Source organism: Triticum aestivum, chromosome 7D (assembly GCF_018294505.1).
Source record: "Triticum aestivum cultivar Chinese Spring chromosome 7D, IWGSC CS RefSeq v2.1, whole genome shotgun sequence".
NCBI classification, from domain to species: Eukaryota; Viridiplantae; Streptophyta; class Magnoliopsida; order Poales; family Poaceae; genus Triticum; species Triticum aestivum.
Window position 1 is genome coordinate 266,715,252 of NC_057814.1, and position 13,978 is coordinate 266,729,229.

The window sequence follows — 13,978 nt, forward strand, 5'->3', positions numbered from 1 at the left end:
CGCCGCCGCCTGAAGTGTTTCAAATTGTGCAGATTCAGGTGTTATGACACATCCAGACCGTTATTTGATGATTGTTACAAGTGGAGGCCTCAATCAACAGAGAACAGGGGTAAGACATATGCAACTGCCACATGTTCCTGCTCGAATATTATAATGCATGTAGATGCAAAACATGTAAACAACCAGTTTAAATATGTATATGAAGAAACCCTACTGTCTTAATACGTCTCATTTTCTTAGTGCTAGAGCTTGAGTTTGTTTTTGTAATATTATTGTTTTATTTACTCTATATGCTCCAAAATACCAAGGGTTCTTTTCCAGGTTTACTATGTTTTAGATATCCCGATTATAAATGAAATAATCATTAGGAAGTATATTTTCAAGTGGCTAAACTAATACTGGATTCAGTATTAGAACTGAGCTGGTATCGTTACATATGAATACAAATGCATAACAAAGCTAACTTATTGATACACATATGCCAACTTCCTTGCGTTTTTGAAATTTGAAAAGATGTGGTTTCTAGGCAATATCACCTGAAGAAGCAGGTAGCCTATTGCCCACATATCCAGAATTAAGCGTGCAAATATGGATCATATCTTTTCATGAGTATTGTAAGTAGTACTTCACATAAAACACAAGTTAGAGCTTGTATTCTCTTGCAATATTTAAAACCATTAGTAATCTTCAGTCAGACTTTGAACAGTATAGGCTAATTCTGTTAACAGTTAGGCACCTCCCGAGTATAGTAGTGTGTAAGGATGTGGCAAAGCTTGAAGTCTGAGGTCTCTGCAATTTTATTTTGAAAGTGTGTAAGCTTAGGAGCGTCTCTTCATATTTCACAGCTAACTCTGTAGTAGCTATGTGTGTTTTCTGATTACATATTATGATGTTCATAACTATGCCCATTATCCTGATTAATGTGTCCTTCTTCTCAGATAATTGATGCTGTTGTTGCTGCACGTATTTTAAATGCAACACTCGTTGTTCCCAAATTGGACCAAACCTCCTTCTGGAAAGATGCAAGGTTTTTTCGAGTACCAACAATTTCTCATCCTAGCCTTCTAGGTCTGCTCATGTTTTTAAGAAGACTGAAATGTGTGGTTTGTGTTTATACCATTTCTCTGCACTCTGCAGTGACTTTGCTGAAATTTTTAACGCCGACTGGTTCATCTCATTTCTATCAAAGGATGTAAGGATTGTGAAAGAGCTTCCAAAGATAGGAGGTAAACTGTGGGCTCCTCATAGAATGCGTGTGCCCCGCAAATGCACTCAGCGATGTTACTTGAACCGTGTGTTGCCTGCACTTGTTAAGAAACATGTAAGTATTGTAGATAGCAATGTTTGTTACTGACATAAGTTATTTGATGTGCTGTTATCACTTGCATTAGCCTACTATGCATCCTCATTCGGATGGTATGAACTGTGAAACAGGGGCATTTCATATGCAAGTATACGAAAGGCCCCAATAGTACATATGCATGTTTATATTAAAAGAGTATGTACATAAAACAGGAGTATGGACAAGGCATTTGTAGACTCCATGCTGTGGAGCACTAGGACAATAGGTTATGGAGCTATACTTAAACCTGAATTTAGACAACAATCTGCGTGATCATATTGTTTTTCAAAATGACTTCTTCTGCTGGGAAACTGTTAAGAACTCTTTTTGGTAAAGAAAATATTACTGCTTCATTTTGTTAGCATTTTCGGAAGCTGTAGCCCCCTATTAGAAGTTGTTTTTGTGACAATGTAAGAGACTTGACTTCTGTGATTAAATTACTAGGGTAGCTTATATCCCTTCTTTCACCTGATGCAGGTTGTTCGACTAACAAAATTTGATTATAGGCTAGCAAACAGGTTGGATTCTGATCTGCAAAAGCTGAGGTGCAGAGTTAACTACCATGCATTGAGATTTACTGACCCAATACAAGAAATGGGTGAAAAGATAATACAGAGAATGCGGGAGAGGAGCACATATTTTATTGCTCTTCATTTAAGGTGCCCACACTTCAAATTCTCATGATTCAGCTCACATTTTTCTTTGATGCCAAGTGAGAGAAAGCTTACTGAGGTGGCCTTTGTTTGGGCTACAGCTTCTGATTCTCAGATTCTAGGGCCCTAAAATCAGAAGCGCAAACAAACACGTCAGATTCCCGTATAGCTTCCTAGAATCCGATTCCAAAAATGAACTACCAGCAAAGGGAATCCAGAAGCAGCGATTTTGATGATTCGGCCGATTCTGCAGCTTCCCGCAAAACAAAACGGTTCGTTTTGTGCCCCGCAGGCCGGGTCAACGACGCCCAAACCCCCTCGTCTCGTCTCCCTCCCATGGCGACCACCACGGCGGCAACCGCGACGGAGGAGGCGTGCCTGCTGTGGCTGGAGAATCAGGCGGAGCCCGACGGCGGCGGCGCCTAGGAGTACCTCGCCTGCAGGCTCCGCGCGCGCGGCCCTGCCCCTCGGCCTCGCCCGCAGGCTCCGCTCGCGGCCCGCCCCTATCTTCCGACCACCAAGCTCTGCCTCCGCCGCCACCTTCGCCTGCACCATCGGCTCTAGGACGGGCGGATATGACGCCACCACCCCCGCCCCTCCCCGTATTCCGGCCAAGGAGCCGCGTCTCCGCCGCTGCCCACGAGCACCGCCAGCGACGCGCCGCCCCGATCTCCGCGTACGCCACCCCGTTGGCTCCAGGACGGGCGGATCCGGCGCCTCCATGTCTGCCCTCCCCATACTCCGGCAACCCAACCCCACCTCCACCTCCGCTGCTCGAGCTCCGCCCCCAATCTCTGCTCTGTTCTTGGCGTTGGGTAAACAAACAGTACATTCGGGGCTGCAGCTGCTTCAGATTTTCAGGGCAAACAAACAGGCTGCTTCAGATTTCCAGAATCTGCAGCTGCAGCTGATTCTCAGAATCCAAGCTGAAGCTGATTTTCAAGAATCCGTAGCCCAAACAAAGGGGGCCTGATATATGACCTACTGATTTGGTATTGTAGATTTTCAAATTTTGTTCTATAAAGTTGGTCAAACATAGAGAAGTTTGATTTTTCAAAAAAATTATACACTATATTTTTGGAAAGGAGGGAGTATTAGGTTATCTCATTCTGTGCTGTGAAGAGCATAGTTTGATATGAGTCAAAACAGTTTAGAGTACAAGGATCGGTCGACCGGGCTGGGGATGAGCATAATGCCAGCTTCTTAGCAAGTATGTTATTGATATTATGAGCATGATGCCTTGTTTACCAGGAACACCCTAATTGAGCATAGTCTACAGGGGGAATGTACAAAGGAGTGAAGGGAGATGTCTATATGGTCAAACACTCTCTGCCTAATAATAATATATAGGGAGGAGGCTTTCTTGGTTGTTGGTCCGTCATCAGAACTACCCTCGAAATTAATAAAAATTACCCATCATGCCACCTATAAGTGATGGAAAAATGGTTCAACGTCCTCAGGCCCGTTCCGGATGTGTTTTGATGGCTAGAAAGCGTTCGACAGACAAACACCTCTGGCTCTGATCGTTAGGTTGGGCTGACAGCCCATTTAGTGGAGATGCAAGCCCGTTCAGGTGAGAATCTACCCCAGGTCAGTAGTTGCTAAAACGCTTGGTGGGCCAGCCTGTCAGTGCTCGCACGCTTCTCTTTGTGCGCTCTTCCTCTCTGCTGTTCGCTCGAAGGAGAAAAATAAATTGAAAATGAACCGGCTGCTGCTCCCATAAAAAAACCCCTGCTGCTCCTCACTTAAGGAAAAATCGTCCGGCTGGTTTTCTGACAACTAAAATCATTATGAAAAAACAATTAAGTATGGTCCTCTGTATATTTGGCTGCTAGATTCGTAGGATTAATTGCACACTTGGCTAGTGAAGTAAACTGTCTATGTCTCCATCAGCAAATGTGATTTTTGGCCCTACTTCTCAAAACAAAAATGCACTATCAAAGCTACAAAAATGTTTATCCCAATTGCTGTGCACTCCTTTTTGCGCGGGGATATTTAGTTTTAATGGTGTCAATGTTTTGTGATGCCAGATTTGAACCGGATATGCTTGCCTTTTCTGGGTGCTACTACGGTGGTGGAGAAAAGGAGAAGAGAGAACTTGGTGTGATACGGAAGAGATGGAAAACCTTGCATGTGTGTATGATATCATAATGTATTGTTAGGTACTTAGTCATGAAGTCACATATAAATATTATGAATGCAACCTTTGCTATTTTGCATTTCAGGCTAGCAATCCAGAGAAAGAAAGAAGGCACGGTAGGTGCCCACTAACTCCTGAAGAGGTGGGGTTGATGTTGAGGGCACTGGGCTACAGAAAGAATGTTCATATTTATGTTGCCTCTGGAGATATATATGGTGGGGCAAAGACGTTAGCACCCCTGAAAGCGCTATTCCCCAATCTTCATACCAAAGAAACAGTAACAAGCAAAGACGAGCTGGCTCCGTTCTCAAAGTACTCATCTCGCATGGCCGCACTTGATTTCATTGTCTGTGATGGAAGTGATGCTTTTGTGACTAACAACAATGGTAATATGGCCAAAATTTTGGCTGGGCGAAGGTATAACCTTATTCTTCTGATATCCCTTGGTTGTCATCATGGTTTTCCTTGTATACGAATCTAATGTTAGTTCTGACCATGCATTGGTGGCCGTGGCAGGAGATATCTTGGGCATAAGAGAACGATCCGACCAAATGCGAGAAAGCTCTACTCGTTATTCTTGAGCAGAGGAAACATGTCCTGGGATGCATTCTCCTCCAAAGTGCACATGGCCCAGAAAGGATTTATGGGGGAGCCCAAAGAGCTGAGGCCAGGAAGGGGGGAGTTCCACGAGAACCCCACGACATGTATATGTGAAAACACTGATCCCAAAACACCGACCAAACCTAACCCTCGAAGCGAGCAAGGATTGATTAATGGCACCGAGGGTAGGAAAGCCATTACCGAGCCCACAGTTGCTAATCATACCAACGAGGAGTTGGTAGGATCCAGTGCGGAAGAAGACGACGCTAGCGTGGAGAAAGAAGACGACACTAGTGCGGAGAAAGAAGATGACACTAGTGAAGAGAAAGAGGAGATAGCTGACCCGGAAGCGGAGGATGATGCGTTGGTGAGACCAGATGATCCTGAGCTGGAGGAGGTTCTTTCAGATTAGACAAGTTACCCAGGCCGTAGGTAGATGTTAACCAGCCGGCAGAGTTTTGGTGAGCAGCTGATGGATTTTGCCCCTTTAAATGTACATATTTTGCGTGCTGTGTAAAATAACCCACCCCCTTTCTACTCTAGTTAGCTTGTAGTGTATCCTCGGCTTTCGTTAGTCCGGTATCATAGCGGCTGTGCGCTGATCTCGTCGAGTTTGTAATGTGTGTGGTATGTTGTAGCATGCGCTTGTTTGTGTTTTATTCACTTATCTGTAACTCTCTCTGGTGGTGTCTAAGATGCACATCTCTGGCTTATTTTTGCAGCATGGGCATTTGAGCAGCACGCCCGCGGAGTCTGCATTTCAGCAAAACTGCCAGGTCAAGATACCTTCTGTCCGATCAACTTGTTTATGAACTCCCCCCTTGAAAAATTGGTTCTAGAATTCTTGTCGCCTCCGACGGAGGTTCTACAAATGCCACGCACATATACGCATAGAAATAAACAGCCTGATTGCAGCCGATGAAATATGGTGCGTTCTTTTGATAGCCCGATCACGTGCCAAATGGCGTCCTCGCTCTGCTCCAGCCAACAGCAAGATGCTACTCCCCCGACCTTGTTCGGAGCCTTATCCTAGCGATGAATTCTTCGCTTCCGTTCCACAGTATAAGATCATTTTTTTCAGCTATGTTAGCTTAAAAAACGATTATTATTGGACGGAGGGAGTACATGAAACCCGACTCCACCAGTACAATAGAAACTAAGCTACTCGCGCTCGCCCACCTCGCCCAAGCCCTGAAACGTTTCAGCTCCGACGAGTATTTTCTCCTAAAATCTTTAGAGCAGCCTGGATTGCGTTCTCTTTGAGGTTGAACAAAACAAGGCAAGTCCTCTACAATCTCCATGTCCAAGGTAGCACTACACTATTGTCCTGTGATCTATCTATCCATGTAGGACGCTTGTAGCTTCGTGGGAGATTCTTGCTCCTCTTTGTCCTTACCTATTGTATCTACTTCCTACTCAAGTTCCAAGTTCCAAAGCCACAAGGCTTTTGGCATGGATCACAGGTCGGTCTCTTTGCACCCCGTGAGCGGGAGCAGCTCAGGGAAAGTCTATGTATGTACTATGGGCTTGGAATCGGATCACATGACATGATCACTGTTACTCCGCTACTGCCTGCAGTTCCCGTGCCCCATCTCAAGTTTTCAACGCTGTATGCATCGATCCATGGTGTTCTTCCTGTTGTTTCAGGAAACAAAACCTTCCTTCAATCATTGTTATCTTACGGCAGTTGTGACTTGGGGGTGCGTGCGAGGTGTCCATCCATCTCCAGTTTGAGCGTGGCGTGGCAGCCATGGCGGTCCACATCAGTAGGCGCGTCCTGCCAGTGCTTCACCGTCCGGCCACTGCTAACGACTTCATTTGTGATAGTATGGTTAGGTTAGGCACGTTACGTGCTTGAAATGCTATACAAACAAATCCTGCTAGGCTGCTAGCTACTTCTTCAGTTGGTTAATAGCATTTCTAACGTCCTTGTGTCAATATCTAACTATCCTATAGATAACTTAAAGATCAAACCTTCCTTAGAATAATTAAAGATCAGAAATTGCCGTTACGTCTGCTAAAATTGCACATTTTTAGTAATCTATGTACTTGGTCCAAGTGATGTGCAACGTTACATGACTGACAGCCACAGAAAAATTAGGCGCCTAAAAACTGTACAAATTATGTAGTACTCCCTCCGTCTCAAAATAAGTGTCTCAACTTTGTACAAAGTTGTACTAAAGTTAAGACACTTATTTTGGAACGAAGGGAGTAGTAATTGTTATTACAACCAATGAGATACTATACTCTTTGCTGGGCTTTTTTAACCGGGCTAACCCCCTTCACATTGCAAATGAACAGAAATATATTAGTTCAAGAAACACAACATTTCAGGGGACAGGAAAAGAGAGGGCGAGCAAGTTCAACGCACCGTCAGGGACTCACCACTTTCGCCCGATGTCGAAACGAACGCTATGGGGCGAAAACCTGAGCGGCACCAAAATAAAGTCTAGCCCTATTACATGTCCAGCACAGGGACAGTCAACAAACTTTGCTGTTTCTTAGTTTGTTACTTGCAAGCATCGTCTATTTAATTTCTATACAGTGAGTAGGAGCATATAAGTAGCAGGTAACGATAAACATCCCTTCATTAATTGAAGGAGCTCTCTCGCAAAAAAAAAATTAACTGAAGGAGCTGCTCGATACTCGCAAAACATCTACTATTACTTATACTGGATTATATTACTCAAAAGACGGATGACTGATTAGTGGGCATCTTTTCGACAATGACATGTCTCTGTTGTGTTGCTGCAGGCCGCTGTGGACATGTAGATATTCCATCGTCTCCTCGGCTGCCGGCCGCACTTGAGAGAGAGAGAGAGAGAGAGGCGCCAACTGTTACCGGCCAACAACCCCGGAACGAATTGAAGAGAGGCAGGGCGGACCACGCCATTGCCGCACCTCCTCCTCCTCCTCCTCCTCCTCCTTGGCTTCAACTCCACGCATGGCACACATGCATGCTTGCTTTCCAAACCAAGGGATAATTGGCCGCCCATCCATCTAAACATCGCCACCACACACCACACCACATTATTCTCCAGGCACGCACAAGGATCGATCAGTGGAGGAGGGGATCCGTCGTCCTCTCACCCCATGCCGAAACTTAGGTACTACTTCTGCTTCTTCCACTGCATGCATGGCCACGGGTGCACTGCCATTAATCTTTGCTTGCTCCTGTGCTTCGCTCCACTAAGTGAGTTTCTATATATACGTAATGCTGCTTCCTCGTCTCTCTGGACCAGCTGCAGGAGCCTGGTGCGCTGCTGTTTGGGCCCTCCACGGGAAGGGGAAGCCGGCGACGCCATGGACGGTGTTAAGCTCAAGGTCACCAGCAGATACGTAAGTGCCTCCTGGCTCCTGCTTCCTGGCGATGTTTATATGGTTGGCGCGTGCCAACAATAACATGCATGTTTCGTGTGTGCCATGTATGTGCAGGTTATAATTAAAAATGACATATTCGAGCTGACGCTGTCCAACCCCGACGGTATTGTGACTGGCGTGCGCTACAACGGTGTGGACAATCTTATGGAGATTCTTAACAAAGAAGACAACCGAGGGTACCAATCTTACTCAGCACGCATAGTTTCTAGCTAGAGCTTCAGCTTATAGGTGTGGTGGTTTTTCTATATCTGTCGATTTGTCTTGTACTATCCGAGGCGAGGTGAGTTAAGCAATGCACCTTCATCTTCTGTCAGGTACTGGGACATTGTATGGAATCCACCAGGACAGCGAACTGGAATATTTGATGTGTAAGATAAGAGGAGCTCATAATTCAGACTTCATTCATTTCCCCTCTATTTTTTTTCTTCTTCTTGTTTATTCTTTTCTTTCGAAAAGGAGGTTGAAAGTGAACGCTTGCACGCAGGATCAAAGGCACAGAGTTCCGCATCATACATCATGATGAAAACCAGGCTGAGGTCTCCTTCACTAGATCATGGGATCCTTCTCAGGAAGGGAAAGCTGTTCCGCTCATCATCGACAAGAGGTACTAGTATGAATTTGGAGCTCTTCTCACCACTCCACTCTGGGAAAATCATGTTTATCTCTGTATGTATAAATACAGGTTCATCGTGCTTCGCGGCTCCTCGGGATTCTACACATATGGAATCTATGAACACAAGGAAGGGTGGCCTGGTTTTGGCATTGGGGAGACCAGGGTGGCCTTTAAGCTTAGAAAAGACAAGTTGGTTCTCCACTTTAAGAAAGAATTTTTGCTCTTCACTTATTTATTTTTCTTCCCACTGAAACTACGTGTTGGTGGAATGCAGGTTCCATTACATGGCAATGGCTGACAACAGGCAGAGAATAATGCCGATGCCTGATGACCGATTGCCTCCCCGCGGCCAGCAATTAGCGTACCCTGAGGCTGTCCTCCTTGTGGACCCAATTAATCCTAAACTCAGAGGGGAGGTAAGCTAATAGAGATACAACAAGATTATCCATGATAAATATTTGACTTCATTCTGAATAAGCTCGACATTTCTGATATGTTTATCAAGGTTGATGACAAGTACCAATACTCGTGTGAAGATCGATACAATAGTGTCCATGGATGGGTGTCATCTGATCCTCCGATTGGCTTCTGGCAAATCACGCCGAGCGACGAGTTCCGTACCGGAGGACCTTTGAAGCAGAACTTGACATCTCATGTCGGGCCCACTATGCTCGCCGTATGTTCAGACCTTGACAAAAATAATATTTACCCTGTATTAGGGCTCATTCGTTTTTACAGGATTCTCAAATCATACGAATATGAAAAGTAAAGCATTGAAATGTCAAATCTACTCCAATCCTTAGGAATTTTCCATGAGGTCTCACCTAATGCTAAGAATCCTTAGGAATTTTCTATGAGACCTCACCTAATGCTAAGAATCCTCAGGAATTAGGCCAATATAGGCACAATCCTTAGGAATCTAGCACTTATATTCCTATGAAACGAATGCTCATAGGAAAGAAATCCTACATAAATCCTCCAAACCAAATAAGCCCTTACTGTTTTTATTTGTGTTTTTCCTTTTATGAGTAGCATGTTGTGGCTACTTCAAAAAAATAAAAAATTATAACAATGATCTGGAATTTAACAGGCTAAAACTGAGCTCAGATTATTGGATACTAATATGCAACGAAGTTCTGAAAGGTCTTTTTATCTGGTCTTAGATGTTTCTTAGCGCTCATTATGCTGGGGATGACCTTTCGCCCAAGTTCACGAATGGAGAATATTGGAAAAAGGTTCATGGACCGGTGTTCATGTACCTTAACTCCAGTCAGGACGGATCTGACCCAAGTCTACTATGGGAGGATGCAAAAGTTCAGGTGATTATAGTTCAGCAAATAAGTAGTACTTTAGGGTACAATTCAATTTTCACACAACAAGAGAGCACTCCATAAGTTAGTATAATTTATCAAATGACAGCAATTATGGCAGAGTGACTGGCTTATACCCCCTCCGTAAACTAATATAAGAGCGTTTAGATTACTATTTTAGTGATCTAAATGCTCTTATATTAGTTTACAGAGGGAGTATTTTGTACTATATTGTTATGAGCAGTACACAAGTAACTCGGTCGGTACTTGATGTCATCTTTAATGTTTGCCTTGGAAAATCAGGTGATGATGGAGAAACAGAGCTGGCCCTATGATTTTGCACTTTCAGAGGATTTCCAGAAGACTGAGCAAAGAGGCCGTATCTCTGGTAGATTGCTTGTAAGAGACAGGTAGTACATAATCTCCCAGTTATGTACAACTAGATAAGGTTCACAGTAACTTGAATTTTCAATTACCCTAGATCTAGTTCAAGCACCATACATATGCATATCTTACTACCATATATATCATCAGGTATATTATAGAGGATGAGGATCTTTATGCCGCATCAGCCTATGTAGGCTTAGCATTACCAGGAGAGGCTGGATCGTGGCAAAGAGAGTGCAAGGTACGTACCACATGCTTATAAGCTAGTACTGTATAACATTACCAAATGCTTATATGGTCTGTATTATTGTGGATGATGAAGTTTTTCCCTGACTTGCAGGGATACCAATTCTGGTGTCAAGCAGATGCAGATGGTAGCTTCTACATAAAGAACATTGTAACTGGAAACTACAATCTATATGCGTGGGTTCCAGGTTTCATCGGTGACTACAGATTCGATGCCACACTAACAATATCTTCAGGTTAGCCTGGCTTAGTACTAGTTGCAGCCTGCCTCTAACCTGAATGATTGGTGTCCTGACAAGAGATTGCTGAGCAATGGTGTTCAGGGGACGATATCTATCTGGGTGACCTCGTGTTCGAGCCACCGAGAGACGGCCCGACTATGTGGGAGATCGGAATACCCGATAGGTCTGCTGCCGAGTTCTACGTTCCAGACCCCAACCCCAACTATGTGAATAGACTGTTCATCAACCATCCTGACAGGTGAAAGAAACCTTTGTGTCCAGCAATTAATCGTCAAGTTGTTTCTAATCACACGGTTGTCCCGGGTGTTACATGCAGGTTCAGGCAGTATGGGCTTTGGGAGAGGTACGCAGAGCTGTATCCGGACCGTGATCTGGTGTACACCATCGGCGAAAGCAACTACAGCACTGATTGGTTCTACGCTCAAGTTACCAGGTGATGTCTGTCTGTTGTTGGCTCACTCAGATATCATTTCAAATACCCTCAAAGAATAGTAAAAAAATCATAGAAGTGTTTGCACTAACATCTTGCCTGATCCGCACCTATCTGAACTGAACTGCAGAAGAAGTGATGGTGATACGTACCAGCCGACCACATGGCAGATAAGGTTCAGCCTCGACGCCGTCCCTCCCAACAGCACGTACAAGTTCCGGGTGGCGCTCGCGTCTTCAGCCAACGCTGAACTGCAGGTTCTGAATTGAATTCCCAGAACCAACCCCAACGTTTTGTTTTGCTGATGCTCATGTTGGTTGGTTGCTTTGAGTCCTCTCTTTCTTATCATCATCATCATCATCATCATCATCATCATTATCATCATCATCCTGTTGCATGCATTTCCAGGTCCGCTTCAACGACGAGGCACGGGCGGTGCCTCACTTCACCACGGGGCTCATCGGGCGCGACAACGCGATCGCGAGGCACGGGATCCATGGCCTCTACTGGCTCTTCAGCGTGGGCGTGAGCGGCGCCTGGCTTGTCCGGGGGATCAACACCATCTATCTGAAGCAGCCCAGGAACCAGAGCCCGTTCCAGGGGGTCATGTACGACTACCTGCGTCTGGAAGGACCCTGTGCTGTGCCTGCCGCTAACTCAAGCCCAAAAGCTAGTTAATTAATTAGCCTACCTTAGCCGTATTGTATTTGTATATGTGACACCTAGCTAGCTAGTACAGCTGTAATGTACTGTATGATTCAGCAGAGCATCCATCTGCTACTCCCTCCGATCCAAAACAAGTGCCGATGGGGTTAGTTCAAAATTGCGACAATTATTATGTACCGGAGGTAGTAATTCATATACTACACCATGCATATAATCTATCTATACGCTTTCCTTGTTTCTACTACTACATGTGGCTTACTTGCTACCTGCAGAGTGCAGACTGAGGTGTTTGTTCCAGCTAGCATATATGCCTCTGTGTTGTCAACTCTGTTTTGCTACCGTGGTGTATTTTTGGAAAGTGTTTTGGTGCTGTAATGCCAAAATCTCACCACACATAGCAGTGAAGTTTCCTAGTAGCCGTATAGTACCTGTACAATACAGGGTGCATGTTACAGGAAAAAATGAATGATTCTACTTTTGGACGTGCCTCTCTGGCGGGGAGGGAGACATGAATGGAACTCGACGACATTCCTCGGCCACATGCGCGCCGATCGTCCTAGCCGCAGAGAAGGCCGCTTCAGGTCGTCCGGGTCCAGGTGTCCGGCCCCATGCGCGCCACAACAGCCACCCCATCCACCCTACTCAAACCCGCAGGCCAATCGCGCCGCAGATCGTGATTTCCGAGATAAGGACGTGGCCCCCTCCATTGGCGCGCGCGGCCTGGTATTTAACCTCCCTCCCTTGCTCCTCCCTTCCTCACGCAGCCACCCATCAGTAGCAGCGGCAGCCGCACATCAGCAGCTTGCTCTGTTCCATCCGGCAGCAATGGCGGCCACCACCACCATGGCGCTCTCCTCCCCCGCGATCAAGCTCGCCGGAGCCTCCTACGCCCTCGGCGGCGGCGGCCGCATCACCATGCGCAAGGCCGCGCCCAAGGCCTCCGCCTCCAACAGCCCGTGGTACGGCCCCGACCGCGTGCTCTACCTCGGCCCGCTCTCCGGCGAGCCCCCGAGCTACCTCAGCGGCGAGTTCCCGGGCGACTACGGGTGGGACACCGCGGGCCTCTCCGCCGACCCGGAGACCTTCGCCAAGAACCGCGAGCTCGAGGTAATCCACTGCCGCTGGGCCATGCTCGGCGCGCTCGGCTGCGTCTTCCCCGAGCTGCTCGCTCGCAACGGCGTCAAGTTCGGCGAGGCAGTCTGGTTCAAGGCGGGCTCCCAGATCTTCAGCGAGGGCGGCCTCGACTACCTCGGCAACCCTAGCTTGGTCCACGCTCAAAGCATCCTTGCCATCTGGGCTTGCCAGGTCGTGCTCATGGGCGCCGTCGAGGGGTACCGCGTCGCCGGTGGCCCGCTCGGGGAGATCGTCGACCCACTCTACCCCGGTGGCAGCTTCGACCCCCTTGGCCTAGCCGACGACCCGGAGGCGTTTGCTGAGCTCAAGGTGAAGGAAATCAAGAACGGCCGCCTTGCAATGTTCTCCATGTTTGGATACTTTGTGCAGGCCATCGTCACTGGTAAGGGTCCGCTGGAGAACCTCGCTGACCACCTCGCCGACCCTGTCAACAACAACGCGTGGGCCTTCGCCACCAACTTTGTGCCCGGCAAGTAAACACATGAAAATCGACTTCTCAGGAGTATATGTGTACTCTGGATGTATGATTAATATCTGATCGTTGATGTTGTACACTATCAAAGATGTTTACAAATAGGGCCCGTCTGGAACATGAAATGTCTATATGAGAAATGCATGGTTTTCATTTTCCATATGAATACGAGTGGACATTAATTGTTCGGGTTTGCTAAACATTAAGTACTTGATTTTTTTTTTGTCATTCACTTTCCGCTTTGTGTGAGGCCTAAGGCGGAAACAGCATGAAGAGCGGCGGCCACGTCGAGGCCCAGCCGTGTATAAGCAGGAGTCGGAGATAGCTGCCGGGAGAGAATTTGAAACTTCACGAGTGCGGGG

At 46.4% G+C, this 13,978-nt stretch overlaps 3 protein-coding genes across 4 annotated transcripts in view; all 3 read left to right on the plus strand.

Moving 5' to 3' along the window:
* LOC123163717 (O-fucosyltransferase 6) overlaps window positions 1-5,448 on the plus strand; it is a 7,017-nt gene extending 1,569 nt beyond the window's left edge. Inside the window, exons 4-10 of the mRNA XM_044581072.1 lie at window positions 33-109; window positions 939-1,027; window positions 1,138-1,321; window positions 1,820-2,001; window positions 4,026-4,128; window positions 4,221-4,552; window positions 4,652-5,448. Coding sequence (XP_044437007.1) covers window positions 33-109; window positions 939-1,027; window positions 1,138-1,321; window positions 1,820-2,001; window positions 4,026-4,128; window positions 4,221-4,552; window positions 4,652-5,147 — 1,463 coding nt within the window. The 3' untranslated portion in view covers window positions 5,148-5,448. The remainder of the gene's footprint in view (window positions 1-32; window positions 110-938; window positions 1,028-1,137; window positions 1,322-1,819; window positions 2,002-4,025; window positions 4,129-4,220; window positions 4,553-4,651) is intronic.
* A 2,063-nt stretch (window positions 5,449-7,511) lies between these two features.
* LOC123163716 (probable rhamnogalacturonate lyase B) lies at window positions 7,512-12,254 on the plus strand. Of its 2 annotated transcripts, none has more exons than XM_044581071.1 (16): window positions 7,512-7,842; window positions 7,978-8,074; window positions 8,171-8,292; window positions 8,431-8,484; window positions 8,601-8,720; window positions 8,799-8,918; window positions 9,004-9,145; window positions 9,235-9,405; window positions 9,893-10,048; window positions 10,343-10,449; window positions 10,574-10,667; window positions 10,767-10,908; window positions 10,996-11,152; window positions 11,231-11,347; window positions 11,475-11,660; window positions 11,753-11,973. In XM_044581071.1, exons 1-15 carry the CDS (start codon window positions 7,829-7,831, stop codon window positions 11,611-11,613), a joined length of 1,752 nt encoding a protein of 583 aa, XP_044437006.1. In that variant the 5' UTR covers window positions 7,512-7,828; the 3' UTR covers window positions 11,614-11,660; window positions 11,753-11,973. The 2 variants fall into 2 exon arrangements, with proteins under 2 accessions (XP_044437006.1, XP_044437005.1); XM_044581070.1 differs by having other exon boundaries at window positions 7,514-7,842; window positions 11,475-11,601; window positions 11,753-12,254.
* A 499-nt stretch (window positions 12,255-12,753) lies between these two features.
* On the plus strand, window positions 12,754-13,778 carry LOC123169666 (chlorophyll a-b binding protein of LHCII type 1). Its single transcript, XM_044587543.1, has one exon. It carries the CDS (start codon window positions 12,836-12,838, stop codon window positions 13,619-13,621), a length of 786 nt encoding a protein of 261 aa, XP_044443478.1. The 5' UTR covers window positions 12,754-12,835; the 3' UTR covers window positions 13,622-13,778.
* The last annotated feature ends 200 nt before the right edge of the window (window positions 13,779-13,978 follow it).